This window comes from Leptodactylus fuscus, chromosome 4, assembly GCF_031893055.1.
Source record: "Leptodactylus fuscus isolate aLepFus1 chromosome 4, aLepFus1.hap2, whole genome shotgun sequence".
In the NCBI taxonomy this organism is placed as follows: domain Eukaryota; kingdom Metazoa; phylum Chordata; class Amphibia; order Anura; family Leptodactylidae; genus Leptodactylus; species Leptodactylus fuscus.
Genome location: NC_134268.1, coordinates 207,865,545 through 207,886,422, shown reverse-complemented (window position 1 = coordinate 207,886,422; position 20,878 = coordinate 207,865,545). Strand labels below are relative to the sequence as shown.

General features: G+C 45.2%; 1 protein-coding gene across 1 annotated transcript in view; it reads left to right on the top strand.

Moving 5' to 3' along the window:
- Window positions 1-16,400: 16,400 nt before the first annotated feature.
- LOC142200939 (macrophage mannose receptor 1-like) overlaps window positions 16,401-20,878 on the top strand; it is a 71,677-nt gene continuing 67,199 nt past the window's right edge. Inside the window, exons 1-2 of the mRNA XM_075271686.1 lie at window positions 16,401-16,478; window positions 18,054-18,446. Coding sequence (XP_075127787.1) covers window positions 16,421-16,478; window positions 18,054-18,446 — 451 coding nt within the window. The 5' untranslated portion in view covers window positions 16,401-16,420. The remainder of the gene's footprint in view (window positions 16,479-18,053; window positions 18,447-20,878) is intronic.

Sequence of the window (20,878 nt, the reverse complement as noted above, 5' to 3'; positions counted from 1 at the left end):
GCATAGAACCTGTAGCCCACAGCAAAGTCGGCCCAGTTCTCCAGGTACCCAAACCCCTCCTTCCTACACCAACTCTTGAGCCACTTGTTTACCTCCCTAATCTCCCGCTGTCTTTCCTGTGTGGCTCGTGGAACAGGCAGTATTTCTGAGAATACTACCCTGGAGGTCCTTGCCTTCAACTTGCTCCCTAAATCCCTGAAATCATTTTTAAGGACCTTCCACCTACCGCTAACTTTGTCATTTGTGCCAACGTGCACCATGACCGCTGGATCCACACCAGCCCCACCCAGTAATCTGTCAACCCGATCCGCGATATGTCGAACTCGAGCACCAGGAAGGCAACACACCGTACGACGATCCCGGTCTTTGTGACAGATTGCCCTATCTGTTCCCCTAATAATTGAATCTCCCACTACCAGCACCTGTCTAGTCTTCTCTGCGCTCCTATCCCCCTTCTTACTGGAGCAGACATTCCCCTGGCTTTCAGAGGAAGTATCGTGCTGCAGCAATGTTACCCCTGTACTAACATCCCGCTCATCTGCCAATTTAGCAAACTTGTTGGGGTGTGCCAGTTCAGGACTAACCTCCCTGGCACTCTTCCCTCTACCCCGCTGGTTTCTAACTGTCACCCAGCTAGCTGCCTCAAGTATTTAACAGCCAGAATAACGAAGCATCTTACAATGGAACCTTAAAGGGTTTGTTCCATTATGGACTTATGCACTTATCCACAGGACAGCGGATAAGTGTCTGATCACTGGGCCATGTCCCAAACCATCTTGAGGAGGAGGAGGAAGGAATAAGAAAGAAGAAATGTTAGCCCAGCCAAAGGACTATAAAACTACTGAACTGAACCATGTACAATATTACTAGTGGTCTCACATTATTCTGTACTTTTCATCTACAAACTGGAAAAGTAAAGCCATTGCACATATGTAGGGTTGCAATAAACTGCAGTCACTTACATTCTTATTTGGCAACATCACCCTTATGTGGCTGTGCAAGAGAGACAGTTTAGTATTTGGGCTTGATGCACCTTTTTTAGAGGATATATCTATATGTATTTTTATAGCATACTTGCACTTGAGAAAGGGCCTCAGTTGGCCCGAAACGCGTTGTGCTGTTTCAGTCTTCCTCAATAAACATATTCCACATTGAACATTTCGGTCTCCACATCATTCCTTCAACAGTGAGCGGAGACTTCCATTCCAACACAAACTTCTGGTTCTTGGTGTTCGCTCTGGAGAGGGTTGGAAACCCTGTTGACTGGGGTGTGCAGAGATCTGCACATGTGGGGCAGAGTTGGACATATTAGTCAAGCATCAGTGCACATCAACGAGAGATGTCTTTTCCTCTGCGCTCAAGTTTCTCCTTAGAGAGTGTTTTCCTCTGAATACCCAAGTCTGCAAGTACTAAAGTATACTGACCTGTTATCCACACATCTGGGAACTCCGCACGTATCTCTCTATAACTAAGTCTTTGGGACAAATATATATTTGAGTCTATACCTAGTTTGACAGAACTTGAGAGTCTCCCGCTGTCAACACACCTACTGTATTTCCTCTTCCACATACGTGTACCCTGTTTGTTGAGGACTAACCCCCTGTATACAGGCCTTCCTTACAAGTATATCCAAGTTAACTACCCAAGCAACTACTAGTTAATCAAGCCCAAAGTACTTTTGCTTCAACTTCTATCACCTGTTTAACTGGACACTACTTGCAGGAATCACAGTATTGCATGTGAAGAATTACTCCATCATCTGTACATTTGTATCACCTTGTCCTGCTAGTAAAAGAGCAATGACCACCCCCGAGACCTGGTTGTCTATCGTCATTGTCAGGTACCACATGGGGGTGGGTAGTCGGGGACATCAAAAGGCTTTGTGCACATTTGGGATCAAGGGTCATTCTACAAGCCCTAAAGTAATTGAAACGCCAGTCTTTATCACCTGAGTCCTCTTTATCTAGTACACTGCCTGCAGAGCCTCACTCTAGCCGCCCAAGTCCTGATATGCCTCCTCCTGAAAGGTCTTCACAACATGAACGTCCTTATTGTACTTACTATGAGCTCGTTGGGCATTACAAATTCCAGTGCTTTAAGTTAAACAGGACTCTGCCGAGACCAAGGGCCACCCCTCGGGAGGTAAATCCAAGGGCTCAGAGGGACAATCGCTGTGAATATCCTGATTCATCTCAAAATGCCCATACATAACTATTTGGATTGAAGGTGTACCATTAGACGCCTTAGTAGATACTGGGTCACAAGTAACATCTATTGAACAAGAAGGCTTTGAGAAATATTGGGACTCTGACATATTGACTGACCTTCTGGTATAGAAAAACTATTTTCTAATATTGTAATACAAAATATTATGTTTATAGAGGAAGGTATTCTCCATGATAAGACCCCCTATTTACTAACCTAAGCTTAGAGCAGCTACAAAGAGTTGCTCTGGAGGACGTATGACTTCTGTGCAACCTTTTGGATGTAATGGCAGCCATGTAATATTTCATTAGGTTTTTCCGGCCAAACAAAAATAATATTCATGGGAAGGAACTGGTGCATAGTAAAAAATGGTGTGTTACTCACCTCTGTGTTCCAGTGTGTGCCTCTGGTGATCTTCCCCTCATCTGGCAATTGGAGTCAATGTTTTACTTATCAGTCATGTGGGGTAGGTGGTAACATCATCACCACAGGACCAAAATCTCTGCAGCCATGAAATAACAGACTACCGAACGCAGCTACTGAGGTCGGTGACCCGATGCAGCACTAGTTTGGTGGGGTAACTGAACTCCTTGCTGGAGCTCTGGAAAAGGCAATCAGAGGAGGCAAATGGTGACCCACCACTTAAATAATGAGGGTGAGCAATACTCCTCATGTTTTTTTAAAACAACTTATTGTTGGGGATCTCAACAACAAGAAGCCCTATGATCAGCTTAAAGTCCAGAACTTTCTACTCATAAAATTGTCTTTCTTGCACAGCGACACAAGGGTGATGTTGCCAAATAGGAAAGTAAGTGACTGCAGATTATTGCAATCCTACATATGTGGAATGGCTTTACTTGTCCTGTTTGTAGATGAAAAGTACAGAATAATATGAGATCTTTTCAGACCCCCGACAATAATGATCGGAGGTCCAGGAAAGGTAAGAGAACATAAAAAACCATGTTACTTACCTTTCCACGCTCTGGGCAGGTACGGGCCTACATTTGGATGCTCCCTGACGTCACATGACCCGGGACTATAGGGCATAATACTGTTTGCAGGGGCCATTATGGAGTATAATACTGTGTTCAGGGGCCACTATGGGGCATAATAGAGCAGGAATGCGTGGGGGGGTCAGTCGGGGTCTTCCATGGTCAATAGCAACCGCAGCATCATCACGGTTTCTAAATGGAAATGAAAGTTTTGGTAGCATCGAAAGCCATTGTTATCTGTAACTCACAGCTAACACCCTGATCTTTAGCCCCCCCACAAATATACAAGGGGTTCCACCATCCAAACTGTCCTCCTGTAGACCCCCGGCGGTGAGATCAGGGGGTACCCATATGTATTTTCTGCAGCCTGGGGTCTGGCCAGTGATCCCAGGCTGCAGCCCCCATTACCTGGTTGATCCTGCCAGGAGGTGTGTGCTGAAGAGTAATGCCACGGGAATGGAAGCTGCGCCTGCGGCATTACTCAAGCTGTCCCATTAACCCCCCATCAGAGCTCCAATCCAATGGCAGATTTCAACCCCTTCAATGCCACGGTCAAACATGACTGCGGCATCCAAGGGGTTGCGCAATTTCAGTGACCCCCCTGGGCATCCCCCGTGGCAAGATCAGAGGGTGCCTTGCGGCATTTTCTGCAGCCCAGAGTCTGACCAGTGACCCCGGGCTACTAGGTGCCTCCACATACTTGGTTGATCCTACCAAGAAATACCAGAATTGCTGGGGGGATTTTTAATCCATCAAGAAAGAGTTAATAAAATAAGTTATAGTCACCCAGAAATGTTGTCATTGCAAAATATATCTCACCCCTCAAAAAACAAGCCCTCATATGGCTACATCACTAGAAAAAAAAAAAAGGTTGTACAATGTGAAGACAAAAACCACCAAATCATTAGAACTCAACTGGCTGCGGCAGGAAGGGAATGTACAAGCTTTGCGAGCATATACCCCAAATTTACAACTTACAAAGACACCAGAAGTGACCTCCAGAGTGACCCCCTCCCCAATCTTAGGATCCACTGGGGATATAGTGAGGAATTTGGTGTTTGCAATATACTGTACTCCGCACAGCTTACATATTCACTCTTCACCATCTGCTGTGCATTCACACCTTGAATAGTAAGGTAGTACATAAGGCAGCTGGTTGGATTTCTAGTGGAGTTTTTTCTCCAACATTTTTTCTACTTTTAAGACAACGTCTTGCTTTAAACCCTTGAAGGATATCTCTTGGCACGCAAAAAGAGTTAACTACGCACAAGGAAATCATACAGTAGCTCAGGGCTGCTACTTTCTCCTCTAGATTAATTTAGGAAATGGGCGGCCTAATCTTACCTGGCTAAACTTTCCTTAACAACTTTTCAAAGTGTACAACAGATAAAACAATTAGTTTACATTAGTTATTCTTCAAATATGTATACTTCATAAAAAGGGTTATTAAAAAGATCAGAGGATTTACTTTCCTTACAACTCACCCGGCATCCAAAGAGGCCACAGAAGACAAGGAGGAGTGGAAAGTGGAAACAGTAAGAATAAAGCTTCTTACCTTGCAGCTGCATTTGAACTAGTCTCCAACGTCTCCTTGTCCTGGTATATTTTGTGTCTGTTTTGTCCGGATGTGTAGTAATTAAGGTTGAGCGATCGTGTTCGGAAAAAATTGGATTCTGATCAGCGATCGAGAAAAATTCACGATCGCGATCGGAATCCCGAACATGGTCTTTTTAGGTGGGATCAAGATCGGTACTATTTCCCACAATGCTTTGCTTAGCCTTCACACTGAGTATATAGTGTATATTCAGTGTGAAGGCTCCGCTGCGGATCCATAGGAATGAATGGAAGCAGCCGACACACAGCCTTAACCCTCTGTGAGCCAGCTGCCTCCATTCATTCTAATGAGAGACTAAACTAACATCTCTAGTAGCTACTTACCTCCAGAGATGGCTTCTCCGGTGTTCTTTGCCTCGCTGGCCCTCCATGGGGCTCTTCTCACCTCGCTGGCCCTCCATGGGGCTCTTCTCACCTCGCTGCCCCGCCTCCCAGGTTAGTGTTTAAAGAGCTAGGAAGGCGGGGCTTGTGGCTTAGGAGAGTGTGGGCGGGTACAGGGCGGGAGACGTGACATCTCCCCTCCCAGTACCCGCCCACACTCTCCTAACCCGCCCACACTCTCCTAACCTGGGAGGCAGGGGGCAGTGAGGCGAGAAGAGCAGCGTGGAGCGGCAGCGAGGCGAAGAACAACACCGGAGCAGCCATCTCTGCAGGTAAGTGGACACCAGGGGGAACTAAGTAGCCAGAGGATTAAAAAAAAATCCTCTGGCTACTTAGTGATTCACTACACAGCGTGGATTCTAACAATTAAAGCGTTCAATTGTTAGATTCCATGCTGTGTAGTGAATAGGATTGCTTTTAAAATCCGATCTCCGATTAGTAAAAAAATCCCATTGACTTGCATTTGGATCGGAATTGGGATCGAGATCGGTTTCAAATGAAAAATGATCGGAAATCGGATTTTAAAATCGATCCTGAATAGTCAAGATCGGCTCAATCCTAGTAGTAATTGACCTCTGGCCCCACATTGGGCGCCAATTTCTATGAGCACAAAACGCTATAAGTGTCACCATATTGAAGTCCCAATTCAAGTTTTCTTTTTGTTTTGTTTTTTAAGCTAGCTTAGAGAGACTCACTCGCACACACAGCTATGGTGTATATAGTGGATTTTGCTTTAATGGAGGGAAAGCAGAATTTCCTGGTAGACGACTGCGCTGACTTTGGTCTCGATAAAACACAGTGGGCCTACACCAGCATATGATATGGCTCACCAAACCATCACTGCTTGTGGAAACTTCACACTAGACCTCAAGCACCTTGGATTGTGTGCAGCCTCTCCACTCTTCTTCCAGACTCTGGGACCTTCCAAAAGAAATGCAAAATTTACTTTCATCTGAAAACATCTTTGAACACTGAGCAACAGTCCATAACTTGATGATATTCAGATTTATTGAGATGCATTAGTATACTCAACCTTATTTGAAGCCTAAGGATTCATATAAAGCTGAAATCACTAACTGCTAACCGGAACGGACTGTCACACTCAATCTGAGTAGGGTGAGTGGACCCCACACTACCATAGGGCCCAGTGCAGATGCACAGTTTGCCCTATTATTAACCCATTCCCATTGGCGACATTTTTATTTTAATTTTTCACCCCCCCCCTCCTTCCAAACCCCATAACTTTTTTATTTCTCCGCTCTCAGAGCAATATGAGGTCTTGATGTTTGCGGAACAAATTTTTCTTCATGATGCCACCATTAATTATTCTGTACAATGTACTTGGAAGCTGGTAAAAAAAATTCAGAAAGGGGTGGATTTGAAGAAAAAATGCATTTGTGCGACTTTCTTATGGGCTTCGTCCTTACGGCGTTCACTGTGTAGCCAAAATGACATGTCATCTGTATTCGATGTTTCGGTACGATTCTGGGGATACCAAATTTATTCAGCTTTATTAATATTTTAACCCCTTAATAAAAATCCAAAACTGTGCCAAAATATTTTTTTTTCTAAAAGTCGTCATATTCTGACACCCGTAACTTTTTTTTTTTTTTTATACTTCTGTGCATGGGGATGCATAGATCGTCTTTTTTGCGGGGCCGAGTGTACTTTTAAGTTATACTATTTTGGGGAATTGCTTTTACTTTGATCAATTTTTATTCAAATTTTTGTCGGAAGCAAAACTGTGAAAAAACGGTGTTTACCTTACGGGAAAAAATATTTTAATAGATTTGTAGACCTGGCGTTTTTGGACACAGGGATACCTAACATGTACGTGAATTATGCATTTATTAGACCCTCCCTAGGGTTCACAATCTACTTTTTCTTTTTCCTATCCATATATCTTTGTAGAATGGGAGGACATCCATGCAAACACAGGGAAAGGGCAAAGGTCACACCAAATATTGATGGGATTTACATTTCTCTTTTCTTCATTCACTTCATTTTCTTAATTGACAAAAATAGAGATGCGCGAACAGTAAAATATTCAATATTTGTTATTCGTTTCGAATAGCCACTCAATATTCGACTATTCGATCGAATATCGAACCCCATTATAGTCTATGGGGGAAAATGCTTTGTTTCAGGGGATCCCACCATTCGACTCAGGAGGGTCACCAAGTCCACTATCACACCTCAGCAAATGATGCCAACACCCTGGAAAGCAACTGGGACAGCAGGGGAAGCATGTCTGGGGGCATCTAACAAACACAAGTCACTGTTTTACCCCAACATCACAGCCTATCAATTACACACTTTCCACACTCAAAAAAATCTCTATCAAAGTGGGAAAATACCTGGAAACCTTTTTTCTTCCCCAAGTGGATGGACAGAAACCCCAATTTAAGTTCAACAAACATTAACAAGCACCCCTTTAAATCATGTTGCCCATGAAAACCACAGATGGAATAGGCAATGGGAAATCCATCAGTCCCCACCCTGAACTGTCATTGTGGATGTGTGTGTGTGTGATGTGGTAAGACCTTCCAAAATTCGCTTTTATGGCCCTTAACGTGAGCCCTTCCAAATTAAGTTACAGGCCCTTAAGCTGAGTTACCAGCAGAAATTGAGGCCCTTCAGGTGACTGCCGCCTTCTACCTGCAGAGTTTTAGGCCCTTTGGGTGAGTAGAGCCTTGCACCAGCAGAGTGTTAGCCCCTTTTAAAATTCTTTGCTCCTAAAACGGTGGTTCCAGAACCATCACTCTCATTGTGTTGGATTAATGCAGTGGATTGGACTGAGGACCCAGACATTGACCTTGATTTGGATTGTGAAATTGATAACATTTTGGCATCAAGTCCTGGGGGGTAATTTTTATTTAGAAGGCCGTAAATTTGGAGAATTGGCTGCAACCACTACTAGCGGTAATGGTCCTCTAATATCGGACTCTACATTACCTATACAGGGTTCTGATCAGCTGTTAATAGTCCAAATAACATGCTCCAGTATTTTAGCTGTAGATCAGAAACCACTTTCCCTTCCGACACCAGATTTAACAAAGCTTCATCTTTATCATCCTGCTGAGATGGAGCCACTAAAGCAAACCTTGCCTTCCAAGGCATGTCCTGGAGCTGCGACTGAGCCAAATGTAAACACAGAGTCCTTTGGAACTGAAGAAAATTCCAAAGACTTTAGAGACTATTGAAAGTAATGGGACCCAGAATGAGGAGTTCATCACAAGGCTGACAAACCCAACTCCAAATGCTGCAGCACAAGCAACCAGCAGTCAGACTAAGATTGTCTCTTCTTCAAGTAAGACACAAGATTCTTTGGAACCAGAACAGGAAAACCCAGTGATTGCCATTGCAGCAGTGCCTAGGCCATCTTTCAGAGCAGTTCATTCGGAGATTGAATTGGAGAAAAATAAGGACATTTACTGTGTCTTCATGCATATTAGTAGGCATGGACAACCTAACGTACAAGATCCTCATGCTGAGCTGGCCTCATTACTGAACATGATCAACCAGGATAATCAGGGCTGGAAACAAATAAGTTCTGCGCTTTGCACAAAGTTCCACTTGACCACTGACGCGTGGACAAGTGCATGAGGCCAGTGACGCTACATCTCAATCACGGCACATTGGCTGAATGTAGTTGAGGCTGGGACCGGGTCGCAAACTGTGGCGGTCTGCCTTATCTCCCCGCCCAATGTTCCTGGCAGGAGTGCTGAAACACCACCCTCCTCCTCCTCCTCCTCCGCCGCTGCTGTTAAATCAACCCCAGCAGGGGAGATGTCAGCAGGCCGTGCTGAAGCTCATCAGCTTGGGGGACAGACAACACACTGCCTCCGAGGTCAGGGATGCCATCCTGGATGAGATGGCAATGTGTTTTTCCCCGCTGCACCTGGGAAACCACCACGTCTAACTTAATGGTGCAACGTTTTTTGAAAACATACCCAAATGTACACGAACTACTGGTGAAAGTGCGGTGCTTGTTCGCCCACTTTCGCAAGTCTACAGGAGGCGCTGCTAGCCTCAAAGCACTCCAGCAATGCCTCCATCTGCCCGAACACTGGCTGTTGTGCGACGTCTCCACACGCTGAAACCCTAGATACCATATGTTGAGCAGGGTGTGTGAGCTGCAAAGACCTTTGAGGGAGTTCCATCTCCAAAACCCAAGGGTTCATGAAAGTTAGCTCCCTCAGTTTCTGCACCATGAGTTTCCATGGGTGGCAGACTAATGTGAAATCCTATCCCATCCTTTTCACTGGACATGAAACATAAGCATGCGCTCATCGCAATTCCGGATATGGCAGCTGCATTAAGCAGGGTGCAGGGTACAGGGTACAACGCAGACCAGGCCCGAGCACCAGGAACAGGTGTTACAAATACTGGAGCATCCTTACAATTTTGTGGTTGTGGACCCGCAACTGAAGTTTCTGGGCCTCAGTGATGATGATGAGACACAGTTGCCATCAGGGCAAGCTGTGGTTATGTGCAGTTTGCAGTAAGGGGACAGTGAGCAATTGGAAGAGGAGTTGGTGGACGACGAGGCCACCGACCCGACATGGACAGGGGTGATGTCTAGCGAGGAAAGCAGTGTAGATGTGGAGGCAGGCTAAGCAGGAAAAAAAGGTGGCTAGAAGAAAAGGCATAGACTGGGGTGATGTCTAGGGGTGAAAGCAGTGTAGATGTGGAGGGAAGCTAAGCAGCAAAAACGGTGGCTAGAGACAAAGACATGCAAAACTCTACCCTGTTGCAAGACGAATTCCTAGGTCTGGGACACGTTAATGGCACCCCCTGGCCAAATTACCGCCACTGAGGGGCCTAGTGTCACCAGGAGGGACAAATATAGGCGCATGTTGTGGGAGTACCTGGCCGACCCCAGCTCTGTCCTCTCCGATCCCTCTGTGCCCTACACTTATTTTCTCTTCTCTTTTGCTGCAATACACAAATCTTTTGAAGTTCCTTTGGGATCTCAGAGGAGGTGGCCTCAGTGCTGAGAAACACATCTGATGCCCCTTGGCGATATGCATTAAGTGAACCCGCGAGCAACCAAGTGTAGTCAGCTAGCATAGCATCGAACATGGCTAAATGCAGAGAAAGACATTGTACCACTTCCAGAGATGGCAACTTTAGTGCTGCAGTGGACAGTGTAATGGGGTTAGCTCAGGGATCACTGTCTTGACCACTTTTTGGCACAAAATGAAAGTCCAATCCAGCCAAGTATGGTGCAAGGATTTAACCCCACATATCCCAAAACCTGGAGTGGCTTAATGTAGTAGAAATACCAATACTCCCTGCTCCAGCAGCCAGACCTTTACCAGGGTTTTGGTAAGACCCACCAGCCAGGAGCGCAGCTTTGCTCAGCTGCACCTAGATTGTGTATGACAGGAACCTGGGAGAAATGTATACTCCTTCTACCACTTTTCCTCTGGTCCTGTCACAATGGTCCCACCTGATGTTCAGATTGTCCTTCAGTAAAGTTTCCTTATACTTTAGGAAATAAACTTGTGAGGGTGAAAGGTTGAGATATCGCATCAAACAATCCTTAACTGTACTTGTGTGACTGTGAAGAATGCCACCAGTTGCCCTTGGAAATAGGTAGGCACGAGCGACCTGAGTATCAAATATATTGTTTAGTGTATCACACTGTATTGACTTATTCCTAGGTCTGTGAAACGTTATTGGCACCCCCTGGTAAATTACCGCCACTGAGGGGCCTAGTGTCACCAGGAGGGACAAGTATAGGTGCATGTTGCGGGAGTACCTGGCCGACCCCCAGCTCTGTCCTCTCCGATCCCTCTGCACCCTACATTTAGTGGGTCTCCAAGTTGGATTTCTGGCTGGAACTTGCACTCTACACATTGGAGGTCCTTTCCTGCCTTGACGCCAGTGTGCTATCGGAAAATGTCTTCAGCGCAGCCAGTGGCATCATCACAGATAAGCACAGCCAGCTGTCAGTACTGACCGGCTGACACTGATCAAAATGAGCAGCCTCTGCATAGACCCATCATTTTCATTTCCAGCAGTGTCAAGCACACTGACATGAAGTTTGATGTGTGTGCTCACCCTCTACAATTCTTCCTCCTCCTCATACTCCTCCACCATCTGCGTTGCACAATTCTGCTCTGACTAGCTTCAATTCACACTAATGCCCCCAAAATCTCCTGGTTAGAGGCTCATTCCACCCTGATTCCCCCAACTGTGCTGGTCAGAAGCTCATTATAAGTCATGCCAAGTAACACACTGGCACACATGGCTGACTTCATGTTAGGTTGCTTTTCAAGAGCCACTGAGGTGCCTAGTGTCACCAGTTACATGACAAATTTAGTGCGGTTGGCATACTTTGCAAGTCTAAACTAAGTAGGGGCAACCTTTTTGCGTGCGTTGTCATTTGGAAGGCAAGCCCTGGGCTCAGGACAATCGTCGCCCGGCATTGCCGACACTGCCTCTTCCACTGTTCACACCAGCCTGGACACCTACACATCTGTCTCTGACACATTGGGGTTCACCCTCATCCGCCCTTTTGGCCTGCACCATCATGCCCCTCTTCCCAGCCACTCCCCATCTCCCAGGCGTTTTATTGCAGGCAGAAGTACAGCGCAAGCCACCCACATGCCCAAGACATTCATCTAAAAACTTCTGGCCCTGGAGATGTTGGCATTTATGCTTCTGGATACTCAGGCCTTCTGTCACCAGATGGCAGCTGGGGCACCTCCCTATGCTGGGCCTAGCCGTTACTACTTCTCTTGGTGTGCTGTCCCCGCTTTGCGCCTGCACGTGTCCCATAACATCAGTTGGGCCTAGAGTTCCGCGCCTTGCTGCAAGGTCCACTTGACCACCGACGCATCGACAAGAGCCTGCGGTCAGGGATGCTGCTTCTCTTTAATGACAGGCCAGGTGAATGTAGTGGAGTCTGGGCCCAAGGTGCAAACTGGGGTGGCCTATCTCCTCTCCCAGCCCAAAATTCATGGCAGGGGTTCTCTGAAAGCCTATTCCTGCTCTGCAACCTCAACCCCAGCTACGAGCTGGAAACATTGTAACACTGGCATGGGGAGATGTCGGCAGGCCGTGCTGAAGCTCATCAGCTTGGGGGACAGACAGCATACTGCCTCCGAGGGATGCCATCCTGGATGATATGGCAATATGGTTTTCCCCGCTGCACCTGGACCCAGGCATGTTTGCATATGTGATAATGGCCGGAACCTGTTAGCAGATCTAGAGCTTACCAGACTCAAACACGGTCCACACGTGGCCCACGTTTTCAACTTGTTGGTGCAAAGGTTCTTTGAAACCTACACCATTGTGCTTGATATACTGGTCAAAGTGCAGCCATTTTCGTAAGTGAGAAGTAGCCTCTGCTAGGCTGAAAACATTCAGAGCACACTCCTGACATCTTCGCACCGTTGGCTGGCGGAGAAAGATGAGGGGGATGACGTGGCATTTCATGTCACTGTCCCACATGAGGCTTGAGGGTGCACTTCAGTGCATCCCATTGTTTCAGCACGGATGGTGTGAAGGGGAGTGTAAAATGGAGGAAATGGAGAGTGACCCTTACAGTTGGGGGCAGCAAAGTCATGCCAAGTAACACACTGGCACACATGGCTGACTTCATGTTGGGTTGCTTTTCAAGAGACAAAGGCATAGTTCACATCATGGAGAGCAAACAATACTGAATTGAACCAAAAATTGGATTGCGCTTATATAGCGTGACTGAATTGCTGTGTATCACACTTAACTTTTGGGGGGTAGACCCTTAAAAATTGGATTGAGCTGATGTAGCGTGAGTGAATTGATGTGTCTCCCGCTTAGCTTTGGGGGGTACAGCATTAAAAACAGGTTTGACCATACATGGCCTGACTGAATGAACGGCTGTCTCCCACTTAGCTTTGGGGGGTACAGCATGTGGACACCCCTTGAAAAGCTGGGTTGAAAGTATATAGCAGCCACTAATTGCTCTGTATTCCTGCTATTTTGTGTGGGGGACACCCCTTGAAAAGCTGGGTTGAATGTATATAGCAGCCACTAATTGCTCTGTATTCCTGTTTTGGGGGACACACCGTCCGTGGAAAGCTCGACTCCTCTCCCTGCAGTGTAAGTCACACGTTTTCGGCAGCCAATGGTTTTTTTTCAATTTTTTTCAATGTCTCCGTTGTCCTACTTCCTGTCCCACCTCCCCTGCACAGTTATTGGTGCAAAAAACGTGCCAGGGAAGGTGGGAGGGGATACAAAGTTTTAATGCGCATGCCACATGGTGTTCGATTGGAAATGAATACCTCGAACGGCCTGATATTCGATCGAACGGCGTTTGCTCATCTCTAATCATAAACTCCAACAGAAAAATTTAGTTCTAGTAATCCAAAAAACATTTTTTGTATGACTGATAAAACTTGATTTTATTAATATTCATTAAAATGTAAATTCCTGGTTAAGGTATAAATAGATGAAAGTTCCGAGTAATACTGATAATATGTATCTCACCTCTTCTAGCAGATGCTATTATTCTCTGATGCAGTCAAGATTAAGGTGTATACATATCTTCTATTATCAAATTGCAACACCTATATCAATAGCCTAGGTGTACCTTAAAGGGATTCTACCATTAACATCAAATTTTTTGTCGGTCACACATAGGAATAGCCTTAAGAAAGACTATTTTTCTCCTACCTCAGGTTCCGGACCAAAGGCCGGGTACCCGCGACTGAAAGCCGATGCACTGCACCAGCATCCATGCACTGCACCAGCATCCAGCCACGTACTCTGTTCCGGATTAGGCCCAATGAATGGACCTAGTCCGGAGGAGGGAATGGCTTCAGGCCGAATCGCGAGGCGACTCAGCTTGAAGAATGAGCACCTCGCTTCTTATTCCAGTAGCTGGATGAAACGGCTCCTATAAAAAGACCTGAGCAGCTCTCATTGATTTCAATGGGAGCCGTCATTTTGGTCAGGGTTTTGAGGCGATTACGGCCTCAAAACCCTGACCAAAACAACCCTGTGTAAACTTACCCTAAGGGTAAAAGTTATAAGACCATCTCCAAGCAGCTTGATATTCCTGTGACTACAGTTGCATAGATTGTAAGCCCTTGCGGGCAGGGCCTTCTATCCCACTGTACCAGTCGGTCATTGTTAGCATTATAGTTGTCTGTATATTTTGTGTACTGTATGTAAACCCCAAAATGTAAATCACCATGGAATTAAGGGTGTTATATAAATATGTAATAATATTCAGAAATGTAAGATCCATGGGACCGTAACCAGCCTCCCTGGACGTGGCCGCAGGAGGAAAAATGATGATAAATCAAAGAGATGGATAATACGAATGGTAACAAAAGAGCCCAGAAAAACTTCTAAAGAGATTGAAGGTGAACTTCAAGCTCAAGGAACATCAGTGTCAGATCGCACCATCCGTCTTTGTTGGAGCCAATGTGGACTTCATGGGAGATGACCAAGGAGGACACTATTGTTGAAAACAAATCATAAAAAAGCCAGACTGGAATATGCCAAACTACTTGTTGACAAGCCACAAAGCTTCTGGGAGAATGTCCTATGGACAGATGAGACAAAAATCAAACTTTTTGGCAAGGCACATCAGCACAGATGGAAAAATGAAGCTTACCTTGAAAAGAACACTGTCCCTACTGTGAAACATGGCGGAGGCTCTGTTATGTTCTGGGGCTGCTTTGCTGCATCTGGAACAGGGTGTCTTGAATCTGTGCAGGGTACAATGAAATCTCAAGACTATCAAGGGATTCTAGAGAGAAATGTGCTGCCCAGTGTCAGAAAGCTTGGTCTCAGTCGCAGGTCATGGGTCTTGCAACAGGATAATGACCCAAAACACACAACTAAAAACACCCAAGAATGGCTAAGAGGAAAACATTGGACTATTCTGAAGTGGCCTTCTATGAGCCCTGACCTAAATCCTATTGAGCATCTTTGGAAGGAGCTGAAACATGTCGTCTGGAAAAGGCCCTTCACACCCGAGACAACTGGAGCAGTTTGCTCATGAGGACGGGCCCAAAATACCTGTGAGAGGTGCAGACGTCTCATTGACAGTTACAGGAATCATGTGATCGCAGCGACTGCCTCAGAAGGTTGTGCAGCAAAATATTAAGTTATAGGAACTGTCATTTTTGTCCAGGCCGGTGTCAGGAGGTTTAATTTTTTAAATTTTGTTGAAGCGAAAACCAATATCTGACTGTCATTTGTTCATTTTCAGAGAATTTTTAATTATTATTACTTTTGTCAGATTCAAGTTATTTCTGTGACCATTGTGGGGTTTCTCTTTCGTTAAACAAGGGCACCAACAATTTTTTTCCATGTGTGTATTTTCTTTTCTGACAGCCGACTCCCCGCTCCTGCAGCTGGACAGTCACAACGGTCTGCAAGAATTTACTATTACATCCCAAGGGAGCCCGCACACGGAGTTTATACTCGCTCATTCTGAACGTAAAACTCGTTCAGTGAGCGGCGTAAAAAACAGATCCCATTGACTTGAATGGGTGCCGGCATAAGCAGGTATCACATTGAAAGTAATAGGTAAAAAAAAACCTCCCATTGATTGCAATGGGGGGCGCGCGTATGCCGGCACCCATTCAAGTCAATGGGATCTGATTTTTATGCGCTCATTCTGAATGAGTTTTAAGTTCAGAATGAGCAAGCGTAAACTCTGTGTGCAGGCTCCCTTACAGAGATATATCCTGACCGCCCAGACATTAATAGTCATTGAGTGGCTGTAAAAGGGATTAAATATCCTATATACTAACTGATCGGTGCAGGCCACCTCATGTATGCCTATATGAGGTATCTAGATGGATTTGGGGTCAGAGATATCTGCAGCCCCTTGATTCTTGCTTCTTGCACTGTAGGTACAAATATGTAAAGTCAGCGAATTTTGATCATTTTGTTGCCATAAATTTAATTTCAAAAGTGACTCAGTCATCAAATTAAGAAATAATTCCAAAGAAAACAAGAACTGAGTAACTGATGTATCCTATACTGGCAGGATTGTGGCTTTCTGATGGTATTATGTAACAATAGTAAAGGGAAGTTACTGTAGATTATGTGGCTCTTAGGACTGGGAGGTCCTGTTAGGTCCCATGTGACCATATAGTCCTTTATTATACATAGGTCACGTTTCTGGATGTCACAATCTTCCTACTGGGAACTGTAACAGGACTTGGTGCAGAGATATTCATGTGGGACCTGGACAGAATAATGCGATATATACAATGACTGCCTCCATATTACTCACACTTCTATACCTTATGTGGCCGCCTGGTCTGCTGGGTAAGTTACACTGTACTTACATGTCCTAGGGTGGTGGTTATAGATATGTCTGGAGATATAGGCAACCTATATATATGACCCATATGATCATTATGGGGTTGATTGGGGGTGTAGGTCACTAGGGTATACCACCAATGTCTGATAGGTAGGTGACCGACTGATGTTTGGTGGACCCCCCCCCCCCACACGCAGAGCTACTTTGCTCTAGTATTCGGAGTAGTTCACAGTAGTAAGACCCCCATTATTGGGACATTGGTGACATACGGTATCTCTAGGAAATGCCCAATGTCTATCCTGAGACAATCTAATGAAGTAAACAGGTTTTTATCAAACACTACACATTACCTTTCCCACCTGGTGCAGGACACAACTAGAGGAAGAGACTTTCATACCTAATATTACCCAATAGACCAGACACAATGCAGTGTAAAGGTCGGACACATAGGAAGTGGTGACCACTATGTAATAGGTTTTTAATGGGGTTTTTTAGAAGCCATAAAAAAATGTACTACTTCAAGGCGTTAACTGACCAGTTTAGATACTTCCTTAAAGGGATATTCCAGTTTTAGCAAATAAAAGTCACTCTTTGCATAATGTGATGTTACACAGTTTTCTATCAATCTTTCTGTATAAGTTCCTCAGGGTTTAGAAATCTCTGCTTGCTTCCATTCAGTAGGAACCTTCATAGTTTACTGGTCATGTGATGGACATACAGGTGCAGGACTCGTCACAGGAAACAGCTCCAATAAGTGTAACAAGCCGAGCGCCTGTGTGTCCATCACATAATAGGATTGATTTGTATCCACTAGAAGGAAACAGTGAATATTAATACATCATAATACACACCTCAGCTGCTGCAAAATATAGTTATATACACCTCAGCTCAGGGGTGAACTGAGCTGAGGTCGCCTGTTTTATATATTTGCCTGGGTGCCCCTCTAATTAAAATGGTAGGAAATGCCCCCCATTTGCAGATCAAAAAATCCCCATATTTGGCCCCCACACAGTATATGACCACATTTTTTTGCAGTATATTCCATAAGGTGTAAATACTAGAAATGGGTACAGATACTAAACATGGGAATAGGTACTAGACATAGGTACACATGTGAGGCATGGATACAGGTGCTAGACATGGGTGACAGAAACAGCAATAGCATATTATGATCTATTTTTACGGCTTAAACAATGCCAGATTATGACTGTAATATCCTCTTATTTATAGGACTACAGAATGTAAGTAGAGACATCATCACTTCACATGTTCTTGACCTCCCATATCTTACAGACTGGTGGTGATATAATAGGTTATGGAGTTTATGTAACAGTAAATAATAATCTATCACTCCTTACAGTAATGCCGGACACCTACATACACCTATAGATATGTCCAGTGCACTGAGAGCAGGAGGAGATGTAATAGTCACTGGAACGTCTGGAGGGTGTTACAATACTTTATACTGGTTTATATGGATTACAGACATGTAATAACTAACACCACCTGCAAAGTACCTCCCGTTGTGCCTACAGATGTCAGATTTGCAAAACAATAAATAAATTCATCTCTCTTTTCAGGTGCCAAAACATTATTAATCTACAATGACCCTGACAAGCGATGTCTACAAGCAGAGGATTCTTCCCTCGTCATGGCTGAATGTAATGAGAATTCTATTAGGCAGAAATTTCAATGGATTTCTGAGGAGCAGCTTATAAATGTAGGGACATCACACTGCCTGTCTGTAGCGTCTATAACAGAAGGGTCAGCAGTGGGGCTGCATACATGTGACGCCAACACTGACCTCCAGAAATGGCAATGTAATAATGAGACTTTGTTTGGAGTCACCAATGGTGATCTATACATGACCTGCAGAGATAGAAAGAAAATCATCATCTCCAATAGCACAGGAGACGGGAGCCAATGGAGAATCTATTCTACAAAGGAGGATTTATGTAGTAATTCTTATGAAGGTAAGGAGAAGATGGACAAAGACCATGTGGGCAATCTAGTCTGCCCTTAGTCCCTCTTTATAAGATAAGATAATCCTTTAATAGTCCCACATTGGGGAAATTTCAGTATGTTTCAGCAGCATAGTAATACAGATACAGGATAATACACAGTAATATATTAGAGATGTAGGCACACATTTACTGAGAAGAGAAGATATACTAGGAGTCCATAGCAGCTAAGGAACCAAAGAAGAAAGAAGGAAGACGTCATAATCATTAGTTTTCTGTGCAGAGTGATCTTCGCTTGGACTGATGCAGATTATACAGCCTGGTTGCAGTTGCGATAGCGCTCCTTCTCATACTTGGGGTGACGCAGACGGTCACTTACAGTGCTGCCAAGGTCCCATACATAGGGTAGGATTTGTTCTCCGGCATGGAGATCACCACGGACAGTATCCTTCTGTCACCCACCACCTGTACTGGGTCCAGGGGGCCCTCCTGATCAGCCTGTCAAGTCTATTTCTGTCCCCGGTTGATATACTGCTCCCCCAGCAGGCCACCCCGAAAAAGATGGCTGAAGCAACTACAGAGTTGAAAAAGGCCCTAAGAAGTGGCCCCTGGACTTCGAAGGCCCTCAGCTTCTTGAGCAGGTAGATCCTGCTGTGGCCCTTTCTGTGCAGCGCCTCCAAGTGATCAGCCCAGTCTAGTTTATTATTGAGGACCACACAAAGATACTTATAGGTCCTGACTATCTCAATGCATGTCCCTTCGATCTCCACTGGGGTCGGAGCACTTCTCTGTTTACTAAAGTCCACCACCATCTCGGTCTTCCCAGCATTAATTCTGAGGTGGTTCTGCTGGCACCATTCAACAAAGTCCCGGTTTGTCTCTGTATTCCCTATTGTCACCATCAGTGATGAGGCCTACTATAGCAGAGTCATCGGAATACTTCTGTAAGTAACAGCTGGATGAGTTGTGCCTAAAGTGTACAGTGTGAAGAGAAATGGGGCAAGAACTGGACCTTGTGGTGCCCCCGTACTACAGATCACATTGTCAGACACACAGTCCTGGGCTCCACATACTGAGGGCAGTTTGTCAGGTAGTCTAAGATCCAGTTAGACAGGTGATGGTCCACACCACCAAGGTTCAGCTTCTCCCTCAGTAGCCCTGGCTGAATGGTGTTGAATGTACTGGAGAAATCAAAGAACATTATTCTTACAGTGTTCTCGGGTTTCTCTAGGTGAGAGAGAGCTCTGTGAACAAGGTGGATGTTGGCATCATCTACCCCAATACCCGGCCGATAGGCAAACTGGAGGAGGTCCAGAGCGGAGCTCAGTAGGGGGAGTAGGTGTGTCAGGACCAGTCTCTCTAGGACCTTCATCAGGTGGGATGTAAGTGCTACAGGTCCGTAGTCATTGTAGCCCATCGGGTTGAGTTTCTTTGGGACTGGTACCACACAAGATGTCTTCCACACTTGAGGTACCACTCTCAGCTTTAGACTCATATTGTACATGTGTGTAATGATACCACCCAGTTGGTCACTGCACATTTTAAGAACTCTTGTGCCATCATGTCCTCCGGCCTTGTCTGATTTAATCCTCTTGATTTCCCTACACACCTGAGACTCCTTGAGGATCAAATAGTCAGATTGCAGTTGACTGCAGGTTGGTGGGGGTTGGGTCTCGGTGTGTGAGGGGAGGGGGGTTGACTGACATGCTGGTTAAGGGAGCGTTGGCTTGGAGTCAAATATATTGAAGAATAGATTAAGCTCGTTAAGCCACTTCCTGTCACCTTCTATCTGATGAGCTGCCTTTTTTTCGTGTCCAGATATCACCTTAAGACTGTCCCACACTTTTGAGATTCTACCCTCCCCCATCTGTAGTTCCATCTTCCGCCTGTAGTTGTCTTTCCCTTCTCTGATCAATTGTCTTAGCTGTTTCTGCACCTCCCCCAGGCTATTTTTGTCCCCAGACCTAAAGACTCACTTTTCCTCATTGAGAAGAGTTTCAATTTCAGAGTTGATCCATGGTTTGTTATTGGAGAAACACCTCACCTTTCTAGTTGGTACCATGCTGTCCACGCAGAAATTAATGTAGTCCGTTATGCAGTTTGTGAGTTCCTCAATGTCCTCTTGAAATGAGTCTTGAAACACTTCCCATAAAGTTATAATAAAACAGTCCCTCAGAGTCTCGACACTTTCCTCTGACCAAATTTTCACTGTACGGGTAACCACCGGTTCTCTGCGCACCAGTGGAATGTATGTGGGTCGCAGATGTACCAGGTTGTGATCTGATCTGCCTAGGGGCGGTAGGGCAGATGAGTTATATGCATCCCTTTCACTGGCAAAGAGCAAGTCCAGCGTTTTGTTATTTCTTGTGTGGCAGGTTACGTAAAGCCTGGTAGAGTGGATGCTGGAGAGACGTGGTTGAAATCTCCTGACACCAGGAGCAGGG